At 46.5% G+C, this 23454-nt stretch overlaps 1 protein-coding gene across 2 annotated transcripts in view; it reads left to right on the top strand.

Annotated features, from left to right (window-relative positions):
- Window positions 1-290: 290 nt before the first annotated feature.
- The window catches only part of LOC143764850 (uncharacterized), a 68287-nt gene continuing 45123 nt past the window's right edge, over window positions 291-23454 (top strand). Inside the window, exons 1-3 of one of the 2 annotated variants that reach the window (XM_077250879.1) lie at window positions 291-376; window positions 12869-12931; window positions 13009-13165. In XM_077250879.1, coding sequence (XP_077106994.1) covers window positions 13088-13165 — 78 coding nt within the window. In that variant the 5' untranslated portion in view covers window positions 291-376; window positions 12869-12931; window positions 13009-13087. Of the gene's footprint in view, window positions 377-12868; window positions 12932-13008; window positions 13181-23454 lie in introns of both variants that reach the window. The other variant, XM_077250878.1, reaches the window with a different exon arrangement.

The raw sequence follows: 23454 nt of genomic DNA, 5'->3' as shown, positions 1-23454 counted from the left end.
CCAAATACATGGGCACACGCGGACTGACTGAAACCCCATCCTGTGTCTTCACCCCCATCATCCTGTGTCAATCCTGTGTCTTCACCCCCATCCTGTGTCAATCCTGTGTCACCTCCATCATCCTGTGTCAATCCTGTGTCATCACCCCCATCATGTTGTGTCAATCCTGTGTCACCCCCATCCTGTGTCAATCCTGTGTCTTCACCTCCCGCCTCCTTTCCAGGCAACTGATGCTGCTGAGGAGACGCTCCATGCCTGACAGATACATAACGCATCTCCCATTCTGCAGCAGCGCCACGAACAGGAAGCTGTGTAAGGTTTCCGGGTGACGGGGATCCTCCGTCATAATAACCGATCTCCGGTCTGCACAGCTCTGGTGAGTTATGTCGGCCTTGTATCCGTGACTTACTATTAGAAATGTGTAAGTGGAGGCACACACTGCAGCCTTGTAGAGGCTGCCACACCGGAGGAGCCCACCGGCTTCCCTCAGTAATGGTGCAGGAGCAGACCGACTTCCCTCTATATGTAATACTACGGGAGTGGGCTACGGGAGCTGCTCTACCTCCCCTCTGGGTGTAATGGTGCAGGAGCCGACCGGCTTCCCTCTATATGTAATACTACAGGAGTCGGCTGTGCCGGGGGTGTAATTCTACAGGAGCGGGCTTTCGCCTCTGCTTGCACTACTATGGGAGCAGGCCGGCTTCCCTCTATATACAGGAGCTGGTTATGCCTCCTCTCTGGGTGTAACGCTAGGCTACGTTCACATTTGTGGTGTTGGGCGCAGCGTCGGCGACGCGACGCAACCAACAACGCATGTACACAACGCATGCGTTGTCATAAGATCCTACAGATCGGGACTTTCGGCGCAGGGAAAACGCTACAAGTAGCGTCCCCTGCGCCCTGTCTTGTGCGTCTATATGACGCATGCGTTGTCATAAGATCCTACAGATCAGGACTTTCGGCGCAGGGAAAACGCTACAAGTAGCGTCCCCTGCGCCCTGTCTTGTGCGTCTATATGACGCATGCGTTGTAAAACGCAGTACAACAATAAACATAGGGGCGCATGACGCATGCGTCGGTATGCGTCGACGACGCTGCGCCCAACAACGCAAATGTGAACGTAGCCTTAGGCCGGCGTCACGCTAGAGAGTTTTACGGACGTATAAGAGGCGCAAAAACTACGCATTGCACATGGACCAATGATTTTCTATGGGGCAGCTCCTATCTGCCGTATATTTCTCAGCTGTATTTTACAGGCTGAGAAAATGGCAGCATGCTGCGTTTGTCAGCGTATTGCGCAAAAAAATCCGCCAATGAAAGTCTATGGAAGCAAGAAAAATACGGATTACACACCGACCATGTGTGTGTGACTTGCGAGAAATACGCATCGGTGTTCTATAGAAAAGTCGGCAATTCAGTGCAGAGTACAGTAAAATCACACTGACAGGTTAGAATAGAATCTACTATATAATTGTCTAAGGGTCACTTCCGTCTGTCCTTCTGTCTGTCTGTCACGGATATTCATTGGTCGCGGCCTCTGTCTGTCATGGAAATCCAAGTCGCTGATTGGTCGTGGCTGTTTTGCCGCAACCAATCAGCGACGGGCATAGTCCGGCGGCAAAATGGCCGCTCCTTACTCCCCGCAGTCAGTGCCCGCTCCATAATCCCCTCCAGTCAGTGCTCACACACGGTTAATGGCAGCGGTAACGGACCGCGTTATGCCGAGGTGTAACGCACTCCGTTAACGCTACTATTAACCCTGTGTGACCAACTTTTTACTATTGATGCTGCCTATGCAGCATCAATAGTAAAAAGATCTAATGTTAAAAATAATTAAAAAAATAAAAAATAGTTATTTACTCACCGTCCGTCGGCCCCTCGGATCCAGAACAGGCCTTCCCCGCTTCTCGCGACGCTCCAGTGACTGCTCCATGCATTGCGATCTCGCGAGATGATGACGTAGCGGTCTTGTGAGACCGCTACGTCATCATCTCGCGAGACCGCAATGCACTCTTGGGACCGGAGCGCGCGAGGAGCATCGGTAACCGCTTCGCCTGGATCCGGGGGCCAATGAAAGGTGAGTATATAATTATTTTTTATTTTAAGTCTTTTTTTTTAACAGGGATATGATGCCCACATTGCTATATACTACGTGGGCTGTACAATATACTCCATGGGCTGTGCAATATACTACATGGGCTGGGCAATACACTACGTGGGCTGGGCAATATACTACCTGGGCTGTGCAATATACTACGTGGGCTGCAATATACTGCTTGTGCTGTGCAATATACTACGTGGGCTGTGCAATATACTACATGGCTGTGCTATACACTATGTGGGCTGTGTTATACACTACGTGGCCTGTGTTATACACTACGTGGCCTGTGTTATATACTGCGTGCGTGGGCTGTTATATACTATGTGGCTGTGTTATATGCTATGTGGGCTGTTATACACTCCGTGGGCTGTGCTATATACTATGTGGCTGTGCTATATACTCCGTGGGCTATGCTGTATACTACGTGGCTGTGCAATATACTACGTGGCTGTGCATTATACTACGCGGCTGTGCTATTTACTACGTGGGCTGTTATATACTACGTGGCTGTGCTATATACTACATGGCCGGCCGCAAACAATCAGCGACCCGCGCAGTCCGGCCGCGAATTGGTGCGGGATTTGAACCATGCTTCGCTAATTGGTCGCGGCCGGCTGAATTCTGTGTATTCAATGTATTATTCTAAAACCTTCATAAATAAACTACTGTACATAGATGCGTTAGAATCGGGCTACCATCTAGTAGATAGAATAAATGTCTACACATAGTATAGGTATATATATATATATATATATATATATATATATATATATATATATATATATATTACTGTATATATGTCATTGAGACACATACAGGGCTCCCGGCTTTTGCTATCTCCTTCCCAAACCCGACATGATATGAGACATGGTTTACATACAGGAAACCATTTCATATCCCATTTTTTATTGCATATTCCTCACTAATAATGTTAGTAGAGTGTGTGTGGATAATTTGGGGGCTCTAGCTGTTAAAAAAAGGGTTAAATCGCGGAAAAAACACCACCCGGCGCTGCAGGTCCGAGGTAATTATGCTGTACGAATGGTGATAACTCCCTTAATAGTTTCTCCTGTGCTTTTGCTGGATGCTTTTTCACCAGCCTAGTTACATAGTTACATAGTTATTAAGGTTGAAGGAAGACTTTAAGTCCATCTAGTTCATCCCATAGCCTAACCTAACATGCCCTAACATGTTGATCCAGGGGAAGGCAAAAAAAAACCCATGTGGTAAGAGTAAGCTCCACCATGGGGAAAAAAATTCCTTCCCGACCCCACATACGGCAGTCAGACTAGTTCCCTGGATCAACGCCTTATCAAGGAATCTAGTGTATATACCCTGTAACATTATACTTTTCCAGAAAGGTATCCAGTCCCCTCTTAAATTTAAGTAATGAATCACTCATTACAACATCGTACGGCAGAGAGTTCCATAGTCTCACTGCTCTTACAGTAAAGAATCCGCGTCTGTTATTATGCTTAAACTTTTTTTCCTCCAGACGTAGAGGATGCCCCCTTGTCCCTGTCACCGGTCTATGATTAAAAAGATCATCAGAAAGGTCTTTGTACTGTCCCCTCCTATATTTATACATTAACATAAGATCACCCCATAGCCTTCGTTTTTCCAAACTAAATAAGTGTAATAACCTATCTTGGTATTGCAGACCCCCCAGTCCTCTTATAACCTTGGCCGCTCTTCTCTGCACCCGCTCTAGTTCAGCTATGTCTTTCTTATACACCGGAGACCAGAACTGTGCACAGTATTCTAAGTGTGGTCGCACTAGTGACTTGTATAGAGGTAAAATTATGTTCTCCTCATGAGCATCTATGCCTCTTTTAATGCATCCCATTATTTTATTTGCCTTTGTAGCAGCTGCCTGACACTGGCCACTGAATATGAGTTTGTCATCCACCCATACACCCAGGTCTTTTTCATTGACGGTTTTGCCCAGAGTTTTAGAATTAAGCACATAGTTATACATCTTATTACTTCTACCCAAGTGCATGACCTTACATTTATCCCCATTAAAGCTCATTTGCCATTTATCAGCCCAAGCTTCTAGTTTACATAAATCATCCTGTAATATAAAATTGTCCTCTGTATTGATTACCCTGCAGAGTTTAGTGTCATCTGCAAATATTGAAATTCTACTGTGAATGCCCCCTACAAGGTCATTAATAAATATGTTAAAAAGAAGAGGGCCCAATACTGACCCCTGTGGTACCCCACTGCTAACCGCGACCCAGTCCGAGTGTGCTCCATTAATAACCACCCTTTGTTTCCTATCCCTGAGCCAGCTCTCAACCCACTTGCACATATTTTCCCCTATCCCCATTATTCTCATTTTATGTCAACCTTTTGTGTGGCACCGTATCAAAAGCTTTTGAAAAGTCCATATACACTACATCTACTGGGTTCCCTTGGTCCAGTATAGTGTATTATGTTCCGTTTTGGATTCGCTATGCACATATGGTACGATTAATTAAGGGCATTGATATCTTCATATGCATATTTGTAGCCTCTGGCCTGTGGCTCCCTCATAGTTGTTATCAGAGTATCCCATAGATTGTTAGGATTTGTTTTATATAATTTTGTATAATAAAGATTATTGTGCTTTATTTCTCCCGTTTATGCAATTTTTTCTATGTAGGGGTTTGTTTACAGTTTTGCATGGGATTTACTACAGTGATCTCCTGTATGGGCACAAGTGCTGAATTGTGGGCACATTGTGTATTGTTTTTCAGTATGGGTGTAGCACTTCGGGAGCGTGCTCTCCCTCCTCTCTGGGTGTAAAGGTTAGGGAGGGGGCTCTGCCTCCTCTCTGGGTGTAGCGCTACGGGAGCGGGCTCTGCCTCCCCTCTGGGTGTAGCGCTACGGGAGCAGGCTCTGCCTCCCCTCTGGTTGTAACGCTTAGGGAGCGGGCTCTACCTCCTCTCTAGATGTAACGCTTAGGGAGTGGGCTCTGCCTCCTCTCTAGATGTAACGCTTAGGGAGGGGGCTCTGCCTCCTCTCTGGGTGTAGTGCTACGGGAGCAGGCTCTGCCTCCCCTCTGGTTGTAACGCTTAGGGAGCGGGCTCTGCCTCCTCTCTAGATGTAACGCTTAGGGAGCGGGCTCTGCCTCCTCTCTAGATGTAACGCTTAGGGAGTTGGCTCTGCCTCCTCTCTGGGTTTAGCAGTACGGGAGCGGGCTCTGCCTTCTCTCTGGATGTAGCACTACGGGGCGGGCTCTGCCTCCTTTCTGGGTGTAGCGCTACTGGAGTGGGCCCTGCCTCCTCTCTGGATGTAGCACTACGGGAGCAGACTCTGCCTCCCCTCTGGGTGTAACGCTTAGGGAGCGGGCTCTGCCTCCTTTCTGGGTGTAGCACTACGGGAGCGGGCTCTGCCTCCTCTCTGGGTGTAGCGCTACGGGAGCGGGCTCTGCCTCCTCTCTGGGTGTAGCGCTACGGGAGCGGGCTCTGCCTTCTCTCTGGGTGTAATGCTTAGGCAGCGGGCTCTGCCTCCTCTCTGGGTGTAGCGCTATGGGAGCGGGCTCTGCCTCCTCTCTGGGTGTAGCACTACGGGAGCGGGCTCTGCCTCCTCTCTGGGTGTAACGGTTCGAGAGCGGGCTCTGCCTCATCTCTGGATGTTACACTACGGGGCGGGCTCTGCCTCCTCTCTGGGTGTATCACTTAGGGAGTGGGCTCTGCCTCCTCTCTGGATGTAACGCTTAGGGGGTGGGCTCTGCCTCCTCTCTGGATGTAATGCTTAGGGAGTGGGCTCTGCCTCCTCTCTGGATGTAACGCTTAGGGAGTGGGCTCTGCCTCCTCTCTGGATGTAACGCTTAGGGAGTGGGCTCTGCCTCCTCTCTGGATGTAACGCTTAGGGAGTGGGCTCTGCCTCCTCTCTGGATGTAACGCTTAAGGGGTGGGCTCTGCCTCCTCTCTGGATGTAACGCTTAGGGAGTGGGCTCTGCCTCCTCTCTGGGTTTAGCACTACTGGAGCAGGCTCTGCCTCCTCTCTGGATGTAGCACTACGGAGGAGGATCTGCCTCCTCTCTGGGTGTAGTGCTACGGGAGACTTCTCAGCCTCCTCTCTGGGTGTAATGGTTAGGGAGCGGGCTCTGCCTCCTCTCTGGGTGTAGCGCTACGGGAGCGGGCTCTGCCTCCTCTCTGGGTGTAACGGTTCGAGAGCGGGCTCTGCCTCATCTCTGGATGTTACACTACGGGGCGGGCTCTGCCTCCTCTCTGGGTGTAACGCTTAGGGAGTGGGCTCTGCCTCCTCTCTGGATGTAACGCTTAGGGGGTGGGCTCTGCCTCCTCTCTGGATGTAATGCTTAGGGAGTGGGCTCTGCCTCCTCTCTGGATGTAACGCTTAGGGAGTGGGCTCTGCCTCCTCTCTGGATGTAACGCTTAGGGAGTGGGCTCTGCCTCCTCTCTGGATGTAACGCTTAGGGAGTGGGCTCTGCCTCCTCTCTGGATGTAACGCTTAGGGAGTGGGCTCTGCCTCCTCTCTGGGTTTAGCACTACTGGAGCAGGCTCTGCCTCCTCTCTGGATGTAGCACTACGGAGGAGGATCTGCCTCCTCTCTGGGTGTAGTGCTACGGGAGACTTCTCAGCCTCCTCTCTGGGTGTAATGGTTAGGGAGCGGGCTCTGCCTCCTCTCTGGATATAGCGCTACGGGGCGGGCTCTGCCTCCTCTCTGGGTGTAGCGCTACGGGAGCGGGTTCTGGCTCCCCTCTGGGTGTAACGCTACAGGAGTGGGCCCTGCGTCCCCTCTAGTGTACTGGTTCAGCTGTAGTCCCCACTCACTATACTGTGAGCAATGGCCGTTACAGGACCGTGATGCACAGATACGGCAGGGAAATATAGGTATAGTACAATGGCAAAAATTTAACTTCTTACATTACATGAGTGATATCTATTGTAAATTCTACAACAGCTCAGAAACCGGCCAGAATAGTCCTCCATACAGTATTATGGGCACCACATAGCGCTCCATACAGAATAATGAGCCCCATATATTTCTCCAAACAGGATTATGGGCACTACATAGTCCTCCATATTATGGGCACACATAGTGCTCCATACAGTATAGTGAGCCCCAAATATTGCTCAATACAGAGTAATGGGCCCCATATAGTGCTCCATACAGAATAATGTGCCCAATATAATGTTCTTTATAGAATAATGGGCCCCATATATTGCTCTATACAGAATAATGGGCCCCATATAAAGCTCCATACATAATAAATTGCCCTGGTGTGACAAGTGGTGACACTGGTCCTGGCTATAAGGAGGCCCTGGCGCTTTGACAGCTTACAGCTGCCACTTATTCTATGAGAGCTGACTGTAGCATGTCATAGAGAGAATCTATGACTGAAAGCAGATGGCTCCTTGGAAGAAGCGTTACCGTACATTTTCTCCTGTGAGCTGTGCTTTCAGGAAGCCAGATTGAGACCTTTTGCAATGCGACTAAAGGGGTTGTCCAGGCTTGTGATGAAAGTTTACAGTTACTCTGTGGCTGCAGAATTCTGAATCCTCACAGCATGCTGTCATTGCAAGGATTTTCATGTGCCGGTGGAGATAGCAGCCTGTCATGTGACAAGTATGATTTCGTCGAAATCCCAACTAGGCGGGCGTGGCCTTGTTCAATACAATTGAGTTGAGTGAGCATACGTATGAAAATTGGATTCTTCTGGTCATGTGACTACCCGCTGAGAATCGTATGTGGTGAAAAGTATGTGGTGTGCTTGCTGTCAGCATTCAGAAGTCTGCAGTCACATAGAATGACTGCAGACTTTCATCACAAGCCTTAACAACCCCTTTAACTTGCAGATTAGAAAAATAAAAAAATATATATTTTTACCACTAAAATATTTTAGCCTCAAATTTTTCATTTTTCACAAGGATAAGAGGAGAAAATGGACCCAGCAATTTGTAATTCAGTTTCTTCTGAACGTAGCAAAACCCCAAATGCATTCGGAAATTGTTTGGTAACACGGCACAACTCGGAATAGAAGGAGCGCAATTTTACTTTTGGAGCACAGATTTTCCTGGAATAGTTTACAGACTGCATGTGCCGAACCCCCAAGTGCCAACAGCAGAGGCCTCCTCCCCCCCCCCCACCACCCTCAAATGATCCCAGATATGGCATTTTTGTACCCAATACTCTCAATACATTGTGCTTCTGAGGACACGCTGTTCAGAAATTAAGTGGGCTCTTCCTTACAGTAATAACCCGCATGTGGATGCTAGCCGCAGTGTAGTCACACTGGGTTTTTCTGAGATTAAGGCTGGAATTACCTTAGTGTATAAAATAAAATTGCACCGATGTTGATCCAGAAAAGTCAGATGAGTATCATATGAGTACAATGCGATTTTTCTTCCCTGGCATCCGTATGACATAGTATTTTTAACATTATCTTTTACATACTGTATTTGTCATTTAAAGCTAGTTTACAAACTAATAAAGCAATCTTAAATACAGATATAGATAGCTACAAGACAACTATACTATTTATTCTATTTAATGTCACAACCCTGCTACATATACCTAGCGCCCTTTTGTGCCTTGCATGTGGCACTACATGGTGTTTAGCCTAATTTAACCTATTAAATGAATAATTTAATTAGAAAAATGTTGTGGGATCCCCTTTTTTTATTAACCACCTGAGGGAAAGCAGACAGCGGTGATCTGGTATTATTATTCTGGGAAGGGTCCAATATCCATGCAAACCAGCCGTTAGCCTCCCCAGAATTGCCGCATCCATTAGATGTGCAAATTCTGGTGCTTAGCCTCGGCTTTTCCCGATTGCCCTGGTGCAGTGGCAATTGGGGTAATTGTTTTGGGGTTGATGTCAGCTGTGTACAGGTCCTTCTCAAAAAATTAGCATATAGTGTTAAATTTCATTATTTACCATAATGTAATGATTACAATTAAACTTTCATATATTATAGATTCATTATCCACCAACTGAAATTTGTCAGGTCTTTTATTGTTTTAATACTGATGATTTTGGCATACAACTCCTGATAACCCAAAAAACCTGTCTCAATAAATTAGCATATTTCACCCGTCCAATCAAATAAAAGTGTTTTTTAATAACAAACAAAAAAACCATCAAATAATAATGTTCAATTATGCACTCAATACTTGGTCGGGAATCCTTTGGCAGAAATGACTGCTTCAATGCGGCGTGGCGTGGAGGCAATCAGCCTGTGACACTGCTGAGATGTTATGGAGGCCCAGGATGCTTCAATAGCGGCCTTAAGCTCATCCAGAGTGTTGGGTCTTGCGTCTCTCAACTTTCTCTTCACAATATCCCACAGATTCTCTATGGGGTTCAGGTCAGGAGAGTTGGCAGGCCAATTGAGCACAGTAATACCATGGTCAGTAAACCATTTACCAGTGGTTTTGGCACTGTGAGCAGGTGCCAGGTCGTGCTGAAAAATGAAATCTTCATCTCCATAAAGCATTTCAGCCGATGGAAGCATGAAGTGCTCCAAAATCTCCTGATAGCTAGCTGCATTGACCCTGCCCTTGATGAAACACAGTGGACCAACACCAGCAGCTGACATGGCACCCCACACCATCACTGACTGTGGGTACTTGACACTGGACTTCAGGCATTTTGGCATTTCCTTCTCCCCAGTCTTCCTCCAGGCTCTGGCACCTTGATTTCCGAATGACATGCAAAATTTGCTTTCATCAGAAAAAAGTACTTGGGACCACTTAGCAACAGTCCAGTGCTGCTTCTCTGTAGCCCAGGTCCGGCGCTTCTGCCGCTGTTTATGGTTCAAAAGTGGCTTTACCTGGGGAATGCGGCACCTGTAGCCCATTTCCTGCACACGCCTGTGCACGGTGGCGCTGGATGTTTCCACACCAGACTCAGTCCACTGCTTCCTCAGGTTCCCCAAGGTCTGGAATCGGTCCTTCTCCACAATCTTCCTCAGGGTCCGGTCACCTCTTCTCGTTGTACAGCGTTTTCTGCCACATTGTTTCCTTCCAACAGACTTACCATTGAGGTGCCTTGATACAGCACTCTGGGAACAGCCTATTTGTTGAGAAATTTCTTTCTGGGTCTTACCCTCTTGCTTGAGGGTGTCAATGATGGCCTTCTTGACATCTGTCAGGTCGCTAGTCTTACCCATGATGGGGGTTTTGTGTAATGAACCAGGCAGGGAGTTTTTAAAAGCCTCAGGTATCTTTTGCATGTGTTTAGAGTTAATTAGTTGATTCAGAAGATTAGGGTAATAGGTCGTTTAGAGAACCTTTTCTTGATATGCTAATTTATTGAGACAGGTTTTTTGGGTTATCAGGAGTTGTATGCCAAAATCATCAGTATTAAAACAATAAAAGACCTGACAAATTTCAGTTGGTGGATAATGAATCTATAATATATGAAAGTTTAATTGTAATCATTACATTATGGTAAATAATGAAATTTAACACTATATGCTAATTTTTTGAGAAGGACCTGTAATGGAGAAACATCTGTCAAGACCCCACTATTACTAATCTCGTAATCAAAAGAAACACACACTTGGCCTTTGCTGGTTATTGAAAAGAGGGGGGATCCCACTTTATTTTTTTTTGGGTCCCCCCTTTTTAATAACCAGCAAAGACTATGCAGACAGCCATGGGCTGATATTAATAAGCTGGGAATGGGCCATGGATATTGGCCCCTTCCCAGACTAATAACACCAGCCTTCAACTGCCACAGAAATAGTGCATACATTAGACGTGAGCTGTTATTAATAGGCTGGGAAGCTCCATGGATATTGGCCCCTTCCCAGAATAATGACACCATTTCACAGCTCTGTGCTAAATACAAGTACAAGCAACTACACACACAAAGCACTGATTATACTGTATGTATCACTCTTATACTATCATGACTGTTCGGGCTGTGAATTTAGTGTACTTGGTTGATGAAATGTGGGTTTCCTTTGTGATGTGTGCGTAAAAAGCGTACTGTACATGCATGGTCCTTGTGATTTTTATTTTTTTTAAGTGAGTCCTAAGATGCAAGCTCCGACATAAGTACTCAGCATATAGCGCAGGATAAATATGAACCTAGGCTTATTACTATTTTTGGTGAACCGTATAAACACAGCATTTCAATATTTTTCCGCCATTCACCATGTGGTACAAGTGATAAGACAGCATTTTTTTCAGATCAGTAAGATTACAGTGATACCAGATTTCTATATTTTTATGTTTGGCTACTATTACACTAAAAAAAAACATTTTCTAAAAAATAATTTTTGCAATGTTTTTTTGAAGGCTACTTTTTTCACTTCAATCACCATGCGGTAAAACTGATCAGATATCTGTAATGTTCAGGTCAGTAAGATTACAGCAACATCACATTTATCAATATGTTTTTTTTCAAATAGAGAATTATCATTTGTATTTGCATTGCCACAGTTTGAAAGGTGTGTGTGTGTGTGTGTGTGTGTGTGTGTATATATATATATATATATATATATATATATATATATATATATATATATACATATATATATATATATATATATATATATATATATATATATATATATAATTTTTTTTTTTTTTTCCCCGCTAACAGTCGTATGAGGGTTTTTTTTGCTGGGCAAAATAACATTTTTATTGATACCATTTTTCTTTGCATATGACTTTTTGATTGCGTTTTAGTCTTTTTGTGGGGTGGTATGGGGAAAAAAAATAGTTTATTCTGTGTTTTTTACTTTTCAGAGAAGAAATCAGGCACTAGCATTCCAGTCCACCTCTTTCCAGGGAGGCTACTTGCAAATGTATATTCCTAGTTTAGCATTTCATGGCTTGCAAGTCTCCCTATACCAATTTATTGCACTCCATAAGCAGAAACTTGATCTCTTGTGAGAGGCTTCTCACCCATCCAAACCAGATCTCCTGCTTTACACTAATGAGGGGAAGACACCAAGAAATATGTTTCTGCAAATAAAGTTTCTAGTTTGGCTTTTAATTTTAATTTTAGTTTAATTATGTTAATTTAATTATTTTATGCCATGTGGCAAGGCCATTTACAGGGTCGATAGTGACTTTCAGAATTGCTACCTCCACTAGAGTTTCTATCCTCTTCTTCTCTGAAGAGATTACTTGCATATTCATAATCCCAGAGGAGCACTGCGTGGCCTATAAGTCTCACTACGCTACCTTCACAAGGAGAACCCTCACACTTTAGACCCCACATCGGATGCGTTTCACCCAGTCGTGTTTCAGTTGCTATGTTTTGTGTGAGTAAATTAAAGGGAATATGCCACCATTTTTCTGCTGTCCTGAAGAGATCATAAGGTGGGGACAAACCCAGATTGTAATGCCACTTATTGGCCATATTTCTGTAGTATTGATAAATACAGTGATTTGGTTGCTTTGTCTGTGGTGCTAATTGCACAATATATGCAGAAACAGTAGGGGGAGAAGAGCTCATGAATATAGACTACTACACGGCACTAGTTTGTCCTCCAGAGGAGTACTAGTGCGGCAGCAGTAAAAACAAGAAGCCCAATATGACAATCGGGGTCTCTAGCAACGTCTAGCTGGCTGCCCTCAGTTAAGTCAGCACAAACCTGGGGACAGATATTCTTTGACAATCCCTCGCACCATCTGACCTACTTGTAGAGTATAGATCTTTGTACAGCCATGGCAAGAGGCCAAGACGAATGTATCCAGGAAAAGGTACTACCATTATATCGCATTTTTACTTTGCATTTGTAACACGTGAAATGGTTTTTGCAGGCACTAAAACAAGTCTCCTCTTTCTTCCAGAAACACTGCATCACCTGGTTGTGTCTGGGGATAAAGACCACCTCTATAGAAGTGAACGACAAGGTATAAGGATAGCGTTTGGGGATTGGTCATGTCTGCTGGCGTGTTGGTGCCCCTATATTGACTTCAGTCTCGTTTAGTTCCATATTGGCCTGTAAGGTCATGTGATATTATTCTGGCTTTTGGGAAGAATCCTGGAAAGAACACAATTCTTGGCGAATGGCAGCAGATAGGAGTCCCATGCCTGAAAGGATATTAAACCTCACATTGGACATCATCCACCTGCTAACTGGAGAGGTGAGAGGCCTCTGGGTAAGCCAAGGTTCACACTAGCGCTTGGAGTTATATTGTTCCGTCCCATTGTAGAATTTTAAAAAGTTAGCAACAGCGGATGCCCATTACAATGCAGTCATGGGTTGCGATAGGTTGCCATGGCAGCCAGGGACATACCAAGGCCACCATTCTAGTACATCTAAGCCTCTGACGAGGCTTATTAGGAGACCGGTGTCTTATCTCAGCAATTAAAACCAAGACAGGAACTAGTAAAAAATGTTAAAAACCAAAAACCTGTTTCCCAAAACCCAAATGGCAAAGTCTAGAATTTGTTTTCACATATTTAACCCATTATTGCATATGAACATATAGATTCATCATCTCTGGGGTTTCGATGTGTTCAGGGGCTGAACTCCCTTCACATGCTGTAGATGTCGGCTATAATACACAACGGCATCTGCATCTCACATCAAAAGGTAGAGCTGAGCTCTGATTGCGTCTGTTAGCCATTTAAAGTCTACTATCAAGTTGATGCCCACGCACGCATTGGGTCCCATTGAATCCCACCCACATTGCACTGCTGTCTCATATTGGCAACCAGGGGCCATTTTTATTTTATTTATTTATTTATTTTACTCACTTATACAGCGCCATTAATTCCACAGCGCTTTACAGACATTAGCATACATTTTGGTACAACTATGAAGTTGAGTCACAGTTTACACCTCATAGGAGACTGTGGTTTTACCTATGTACTACAATTTTTGTTGATGCAGTATACAGTGGGTTCGGAAAGTATTCAGACCCCTTTAAATTTTTCACTTTTTGCGCAAACACTCATATTTAAGTCACATGCTATCCATTTCCTTGTGATCCTCCTTGAGATGGTTCTACTCCTTCATTGGAGTCCAGCTGTGTTTAATTAAACCGATAGGACTTGATTTGAAAAGGCACACACCTGTCTATATAAGACCTCACAGCTCACAGTTCATGTCAGACTAAATGAGAATCATGAAGTCAAAGGAACTGGCCAAAGAGCTCAGAGAAACAATTGTGGCATGGCACAGATCTGGGTAAGGATACAAAAGAATTTCTGTAGTACTCAAGGTTCCTAAGAGCACAGTGGCCTCCATAATTCTTAATTTGAAGAAGTTTGGGACCACCAGAAGTTTTCCTAGACCTGGCCGTCCAGCCAAACTGAGCAATCGCGAGAGAAGAGCCTTGGTGAGAGAGGTAAAGAAGAACCCCAACATCACTGTGGCTGAGCTCCAGAGATGCAGTAGGGAGATGGGAGAAAGTTCCACAAAGTCAACTATCACTGCAGCCCTCCACCAGTTTGGCCTTTATGGCAGAGTGGCCTGAAGGAAGCCTCTCCTCAGTGCAAGACATATCAAAGCCCTCATAGAGTTTGCTAAAAAAACACATGAAGGACTCCCAGACTATGAGAAATAAGATTCTCTGGTCTGATGAGATGAAGATAGACCTTTTTGGTGATAATTCTAAGCAGTATGTGTAGAGAAAACCAGGCACTGCTCATCACCTGCCCAATATAATCCCAACAGTGAAACATGGTGGTGGCAGCATCATGCTATGGGGGTGTTTTTCAGCTGCAGGGACAGGACGACTGGTTGTCATTGAAAGAAACATGAATGCGGCCAAGTAGAGAGATATTCTGGATGAAAACCTACTCCAGAGTGCTCTGGACTTCAGACTTGGCTGAAGGCTCACCTTCCGACAAGACAATGACCCTAAGCACACAGCTAAAATAACAAAGGAGTGTCTTCAGAACAACTCTGTGGCCATTCTTGACTGGCCCAGCCAGAGTCATGACCTAAACCCAATTGAGCATCTCTGGAGAGACCTGAAAATGGCTGTCCACCAACGTTCACATCCAACATGACAGAACTGGAGAGGATCTGCGAGGAAGAATGTCAGAGGATCCCCAAATCCAGGTGTGAAAAACTTGGTGCATCATTCCCAAGAAGACTCATGGCTGTGCTAGCTCAAAAGGGTGCTTCTACTCAATACTGAGCAAAGGGTCTGAATACTTATGACCATGTGATATTTGTTGGTTTTTTTTTAATAAATTTGCAAATATTTCTATATTTCTGTTTTTTTTCAGTCAAGATGGGGTGCAGAGTGTACATTAATGAGAAAAAAAATGAACTTTTTTTTGAATTTACCAAAAGGCTGCAGTGAAACAGCGTGAAAAATTTAAAGGTCTCTGAATACTTTCTGTGCCCACTGTATAGTACAAGTGATCAGATGATCACAGGTTCAAGTCCCTTAGGGGACTTTAAAACTTTTTTGTTTTAAGTCCAAAATTTCAAATTGCTTCCATTTAAAAGTAAAGAAGAAACTTGTATTGCTGTGTCTGTAAACTTGTGATCAAAATATAAAATCAATCAACTCCTTATAATCTTCCACATTCCTCTCTACATTAACCCCTAGGTACATGAATTCTTCGTCATCTATCTTCTAAGAACCCTCAACCAATAAGCCTTATTTTTCATATATGGGCATAAATGTCAATGCTCCCCAGTGAATTCTTAGGCCTGCCAAATTTCTAAACTGTTTAAACATTTCCATGACCCCACTGATCAGATTGTAGGAGCCATGGAACAGTAAAATGGCGTTCACAAATAGTGCTATTCTCTCTACTGCACTTCTCTTAATTGATTCCCTGAATCTCTGCTCTTCTCATGCTATTTGCAAATGGCTCAATAGCTAAACAAAAGAGGGGATAAGGGGAACCTCTGTATATACTTAAATAGCCTGTTCGGATTGTGGGACCATCCAGCCATGAAACCAGCATGGTCTTTATTAAAATGAATCTGTCAGTAGATTTTTGTGATGTAATCCAACAGCATCATGCTGAATAGACAGAGCCCCTTCCAGCGATGTATCACTTAGTTTAGTGGGTGCTGAAGTTATGACTGAATCACAGTTTTTTTTGCTGCAGATTTAGCAGAGATTAGAATAAACCATGTATAATCTTGTCTACACCACTGATTCCGCACAGAAAGCTTACAAAACCTAGTAAGTGAGACATTACTGGAATCAGGCACTCTTCCCCTACATCATGCCGCTCTCAGATTGCATAGGAAAAGCCTGTTGACGGATTCCCTTTAATTCCTCAATCACTCACTTCAATCTAGTTTTCAAATATTTTAGCCAAGACCTTAATGTCTATATTCATAAGCATTATAGGTGTATAAGAGTGCATGGATGCGGGACCTTCCCCTCCTTAAGTATAATCAGCACCTCCTTAATACACTATTTCTTTCTGTCAAATGCTTTTTCTTATGTGTTCAATAATTACAGGATTAATATCTCCTCCAGCTCATAATGGGGGCCACCTATCTGTAGTTAGAGCAAGGGACATGGCCATGCTCTGGTACTGAGAGGACACATGTGAGCAGGGCACCTGGTATCCTGGACAGATATGCTGTTTAAAAACCCATATTCCCTGTCAAAACTCTACTATACCGGTGGAGGAGAAGAAGAGTCGGTATAGGTGCTGTGTGAGACAGACTACGAGGCCTGGGGACTTCTGTGCTTCTGTCGGGAGGACTTTGGCTCTTGGCACGCTGAGAGGAGCGGGCAGCCATTTTGGGTGTCCTGTATCGGCATTGTAAGTGGACGCATGACGGCGTTTACAGGACAAGGCAAGGCATTACTTACCCCTGGTGTGAAGGTACCAAGGGTCCTTGACGATGGAAAGCTCATGGCCTGAGTGTGGAGCTGGTTTACATTTAGCTTGCAGGACCGCCGCACTTGTTTCTCACTTGGGTTATAAAACCTCCAGTATTTAGATCCTGCAGTCGGCGCTTGTGCATGCAAGCAGGTTGCGGGATGCAGTGACAGACAGGAGGCAGAGCAAGGGTTAACAAGATGTAACAATTTAATAAAACAAGGTATTCACTCCTCGCAGGGAGGTTAATGGTTAAAGGAGGGATAATAGGAGTAGCAACTGTAAGGCCCCTTTCACACGTCCGTGTCTCCGGTACTTGTGGTGACAGTTTTCACACATACCGGAGACGCGTATGTACGTAGACCCATTCAAATGAATGGTTTTGTGCACATGTCAGTCAGTTTCCACGAACCGTGTGTCCGTGGGCAAAACATGCTGACATGTCTTTGTTTTGCTGTCAGCTAAAACGTCCGGCGCATGTGCACACAGAGAACACACATTGATGTCCTCTGTGTGACACGGACGGCTACCGGGGAAGAAGCGCTACTGTAAGCGCTGTTCCCCGGTGGCACGTGCTGAAGCCAGCTTTCATCATTCTTCCCTTCTCCTCTTTTGGGGCTTTTGGGACCGTTACCCCCATCATCCCACACCTGCTTCCGCTAATAACAGTATATTATTTTTTAATGAATTAAAAAAAAAATTGCGTGGGGTCCCCCCCATTTTTGACAACCAGCCTTGCTAAAGCTCACAGCTGGGGGCTGCTATTCTCAGGCTGGTAAGGGGGCATTAATATAGGCCTCCCCAGCCTAAAAACAGCAGCCCGCAGCTGCCCAGAAAAGGCGGATCTATTAGATGCGCCTTTTCTGGCGCTTTGCCCTGCTTTTCCCACTTGCCCTGTAGCGGTGGCAAGTGGGGTAATATTTGTGGGGTTGATGTCAGCTTTCAGGTGATATCAAGCCCACAGCTTAGTTATCGGAGAGGCGTCTATAAGACACCTATCCATTACTAATCCTATAGTTGTAATGTTAAATAACGACGCGGCCAGAATAAAGTCTTTTATTTGAAAAAATTACACAGACACCTTTAATGTTCTAAATTAAAACATGCTTACTTCCACACCTAATTCCCCGATGCCTTCGATCTCCTGTAATAAAAGTAAAATAATAAACCAACAATATACCCATACTTGTCCATCATTGTGTCCCACGCCGTAATCCATATCTAGGGGATATACAGTTTTCAACCAGGACAGTGCCAAGATGTGACCATCCCGGCTGAAAACCACTGCTAAATGGGCTGCTGAGAGCACAGCATCATTCACCAGCGGTGACATCATCATGGCCAGGCTTAACTGAGGTGACCTCTGGACCGTGGGAAAAAGCCGGTGATGCCGCTGCTGAATTTATTTCCAAACGATTGCAGCCGGCGGCTGTGGAATACCCCGATCATCCACACCTACAGTCACTGTTATTAGCGGCAGCAGATGTGGGGTGATGGGGGTAACAGTCTCAAAAGCCCCCACCTGCTGTCGTTCGGACCTTAATATAATCATTCTCCTCTGTTTGCCGGAATAGCAGGGGAGAATGATAAAAGTCGGTTTCAGCACTAGCCACCGGGGAACAGCGCTTACTGTAGCGCTTGTTCCCCGGCGGCTGTCCGTGTGATACTGATGCGGCAAACAGGTGGCACACGGTTGCCACACGTGTGCTACACATAGGACACACGGACACATGTACACGGATATGTCCGATACCGTTTTTTCCGGTGCCGGAAATAAACGGACTAGTGAAAAGGGGCCTAAAGCAAAAGCAGTCCAACTAAAGAACTTATCGTGTTCTGTATGGTCCTCTGCAGTAGATGATCCCTCAGGGGGGTTGTAGAACCGGCAACAGCCGGCCGATGTCCTCACATGGGATCCTCTAAGCGACGTTCCCTCTTTGGCGGCAGCGATCGATCTCCGGTACCTTCTGCTGAACCCCTAGTCAGTAAGCACGTGCGGTCGAAACAAACAGGGCCGCGGCACTCTCAGAGTCAAGCGTAAACGGGAGGGAAGCAAGTGGCAGGTTAGGCGCAAAAGTCTGTCCGGTACTCGGCCTTCTCTCTAATGCACGTGCGCAGTACTCAGTCACTGAGTGCACAGCACTTCTGTCTCTGGCAGCTACTGAGCCCATGGCACTTCTCTCTGCAGCAGTCCCGTTGGAGGCGGCAGGGACCAAACATCGCAGACCGCCGTGGCGCTGGTGCTCAGAGGACGGAGCACGCTGCTCACCCGGCTGCGCGCTACTGCTGAATCGCGCCAAACTGCCCGAACCTGCGTGCACTTGACTTTTTAAGCTGCCCCTCCTACCCAGGTCACGAGGTCGGTCCGGCTCCTCATTCCTTCCCCCAGGCAACAAGAGAGGCAGCCTCAACAGTTCCGAACCCGGCTAGGTACAGGAACCCGTGGCCCGGTTTTCCTCCTTTCTCCCCCTCTCCTTTATTTCTCCATTCCACGGCGAGAGATCTTGTAGCAAGCGTTGACCCTCCTCCATCCCTTGAATGATCTGCTGCAAAATAAACTGGTCTTGTTCATAATGGTTGGAGGTATTCCAGCTGTCGTTCGTTTTGTGCAGTGTAAGTCAGGTTGGGTAGTCGAGTCAGGTTTGGCAGTTGAGGACAGGGACGCATCCGGGTTCGGTGGAGCAGCCATATCGGGAGTTTCAGGTTCTCGCACTCCTGTGTAAGTGGGTAAAGGATCGTCCAGGTCAGAGGGTAAGGCAGGTTTTTCTTCATCACAACGTCGCTAGAGTGGACACTTGACCCTCTTCCTTCTCTTTCAGGATCTCTTGACAGGCATGGACTTGCTTCGGTGGACTACTCGGGTAGGGACCCCTTCTTTTTCCTTAGGCTGGACTTCATAGACGGGTCCATCAGTTCCAATTTGGCATTTCACCCGATCGGAGTTTATTCCCATCGATGCTCTAACTTGCCTCGAGGTCGCTTGTCTTGGACCAATACTTGGTCCCTAGCCTTGTTCAAGTTCACAAAACCTGGTCTGTACTAGTGGATGCAGAGTCTGCAAGTGATGTCGATGTTCACGGACCCAGGTGGACACCCCCGTCCGTGGTTAGTCCTTCTCTGGGTCCAACTCCAGATCGGTAATCTCTCGTCCTTTTCAGCCGAACAGCAGGGTGTATGGCGTGTATCAGGTTGTACTGTGCATGCGGTTGTTGTATACCCAGACCAACTCAGCTACATACTCAGGCCAACTGACTTTTCAGTCTTCCTCCAATGTTCTCAACATCTGAATCAACGTCCGGTTGAAATGTTCACAGGCTCCATTCCGTGCGGATGGTAAGGACTTTTCAATCCGAAAAAGGCTCCATCACTCAACCTTGAAAGCAGGCGCCTTGATCAGAATGAAATATTTTTGGACAACCGTACAGTACATCCGGATAAAATCTCAGCAGATGGCCTGCGCAGCTGACTCAGCCGTCTGATCCCGGGTTGGAGTCACCACAGCGAACTTTGTGAAGTGGTCGGTCATCACAAGGCAATGTTCGTATCCGAGATAAGCGGGACCTACGGTCAAGTAGTCAAGCATTAACAGTTCTATAGGCGTGGAGGCCACGATGGTCTGCATAGGAGCCCTCTGTTCAGGAGGTTTAGCTGATTCACAACATTCGGCATTGTCTACAGGCTTCCTCCACCGTAGACCAACTTCTGCAGCCACTGGAACGTCTTCTCCAGGCCAAAATGGGCCCTTCTCTACTGTGCTACTGTGGCCACCTCACTGATTCAACTTTTCTGGGAATACCACTTGCCAAGTGATTCCCAACTCCCGTACTAACTGCACCTTCTGATACAACAAGCCATCTTCCAATTGGAGCCTCTCCCACTGCCGGAGGATCTGCAATGTTCCTGGGGACAGGGCATGTCTCTCACTTTGGCTGGCTACAAAGCCACCCACTGTCTCAACTGAGTGAGTTCCCCATCTTCCTGCTGGAGCTGCACCCAATCATCATGAGGTTGTTCCAGCATGTGTTCCCCCGACCCCTCTCCGATCTGTTCCTGCGTTGCCGCCAACATCCTGGTGGAATTCCGGAACCCAGGGATCTCTCCTGCCTCCAAGCTCTTCGTCTCGGTTAAGTCCAGGCCATTCGTGAGTCACTCTGGACAGAGCATCGGTATGTGTATTGTCAACTCCTCTTTGATATGCGATCTTGTAGCGATATTTCGCCATACGGGCCACCCATCTTTGCTCCAAGGCCCCCCGTTTTGCATTTTTCAGGTGGGCCAGAGGATTGTTATCTGTGCTTACCAAGACATTGGACCCTCACAGGTACTCGTCAAATTTCTCAGTCATTGCCCACACTAGCGCCAGTAGTTCCAGCTTGAAAGAACTGTAGTTATCTTGATTTCGTTCTGAGTCATGGAGAGATCGACTCGCATAAGCAATCACCCACTCTCTTCCCTCCTGCATCTGTGACAATACAGCTCCTAGCCCATGTAGGTTTCCATCAGTGTGAAGGATGAAGGATTGCGAGAAGTAAGCATAGGCCAGAACGGGTGCATCCATCAGGGCCATTTTCAGAGCTCGGAAGGCTTCTTCCTGGCTGGCTCCCCACTGGATGATCTGAATATTTGCATCGGACGGCACTACTTTCAACAACTCCAGCAGTGGATTAGCTATACGAGTGAAATTTTTCACGAACCGTCGATAGTATCCAGTAAGTCCCAGAAAGGCCCGGACATACTTCACAGTCTTCGCGGTGGGCCATTCCTGCACTGCTGCTATCTTCTCTCGTGCAGACCACACCCCCTCAGCAGATACAACATGCCTAAGATATTCAGTTTTCTTGCGGAAGAGGTGACACTTTGGGGGCTTCACTTTCAGGCCGTGTTTCTGCAGTTGACTCAGCACTTGCCCCAGCCTCCGGAGATGCTCCTCAAAGGTAGCTGCATATACAATGATGTCATCCAGATAAATAAGGATGGCTTCGAAGTTCAGGTCTCCCAAACATCTTTCAATTGTTGAAAGGTCCCAGGGCCGTTGGTAAGACCGAAGGGCATGCGATTGAATTCAGACAATCCCATGGGTAGGATGAACTCCGTCTTTGATCGATCATGTTCAGCCATAGGCACCTGCCAATATCTGCTGGATAGATCTAGGGATGAGAAATACTTCACTTTCCCAAAGGCAGGCAATGACTCTTCAATTCGGGGCAAGTCTCGCACCGTGCATTCATTCAGTCATTCAGTCACCTATAATCGACACAAACGCAGGGTCCCGTCCTCCTTCTGCACCAGCACAATGGGAGGTGCTCATGGGCTTTGACTCTCCTGAATGACTCCACTTCCCGCATGTCCTGAATTTCCTTCTGAATTTCTCTCACCCACCCTGGTTAATCTGCGGGCGGAGCCGATACCTCCTCGCTCCAGACCTTCCCTGTCGAGGCCGCCAACCCCTGCTCTTGCTCGCACGCACTTCCGCTCCAACTTCCAGAAAAGACATAAACGGATTGGCTGGCAAGCACTCCTGCAGGGCCTGTTTAAGCAGCGCATCCTTCAAGCGTCCTATGAGTTGGTCCCTCAAAATTACATCAGGAGGGCCCACACCCACATCATCCCGCTTAGCGATTGCAGCCTGGATCTCCTGCAGCGCATTCATATATTGGGTCACAGACGGCCCCTCCCTTTGGACGCGGCTAAAAAAACGCATCCGCAATTCACCGATATCCATGGGGTCCCCATGCATCTTTTCCATGATCTGTAACACTTTGGTGAACGTGTTCCGCTCGTGCGGGGGCCGGAAAATAACAAAACATCTGGGTTCCCCGTATAGGACAATCACAGCAATCTCCGCCTGCATAGCGGGGGTCATGGGGTGCATCCTTAGCATGCCTTTAACCCGCTCGGACCTCTCCCATAACAGAATTACTCCTTGTAAACTTTTGGAGATTGCTGAGCATGGCCCCGAGCGGCAAGCTGGCTCTTGGGACCCCCACGGCCGCTTGGTCTGCCACCTCTGTGCTTTTGAACTGCATCCTGCCGTCTACGCCAAGTCTAAGCAGGTTGCGGGATGCAGTGAAACATAGGAGGCAGAGCAAGGGTTAACAAGATGTAACAATTTAATAAAACAAGATATCCACTCCTTGCAGGGAGATGGTGTCCATGCATCTTGCAGGAAGCTGCAAAAAGATGTCTTTGGAGACATAGTGAGGAGGTTGGGACGCGGCTAAACAAGCGCATCCGCAATTCACCGATATCAGTGGGATCCCCATGCATCTCTTCCAAGATCTGTAACACTTTGGTGAACGTGTTCTACTCGTGCGGGGCCCGAAACATAACAAAACATCTGGCTTCCCCGTCTAGGACCATCACAGCAGTCTCCGCCTGCATAGAGGGGGGTTATGGGGTGCAGCCTTAGCATGCTTTTAACCTGCTCGGACCACTCCCATAACAGCAAATTACTCCCTGTAAACTTTGGGAGATTGCTGAACATGGCCCCAAGTGGCAAGCTGGTCCCCCACGGCCGCTTGGTCTGCCACCTCTGTGCTTGTGAACTGCATCCTGCCGACTACGTGAAGTTTAAGCAGGTTGCGGGATTGTTGTGATTTTGCTTTTTGCTCCCTCTAGT

Source organism: Ranitomeya variabilis, chromosome 4 (assembly GCF_051348905.1).
Source record: "Ranitomeya variabilis isolate aRanVar5 chromosome 4, aRanVar5.hap1, whole genome shotgun sequence".
Classification (NCBI taxonomy): domain Eukaryota; kingdom Metazoa; phylum Chordata; class Amphibia; order Anura; family Dendrobatidae; genus Ranitomeya; species Ranitomeya variabilis.
Note: the sequence above shows the minus strand (reverse complement) of the source record. Positions and strands in the feature narration are given on the sequence as shown.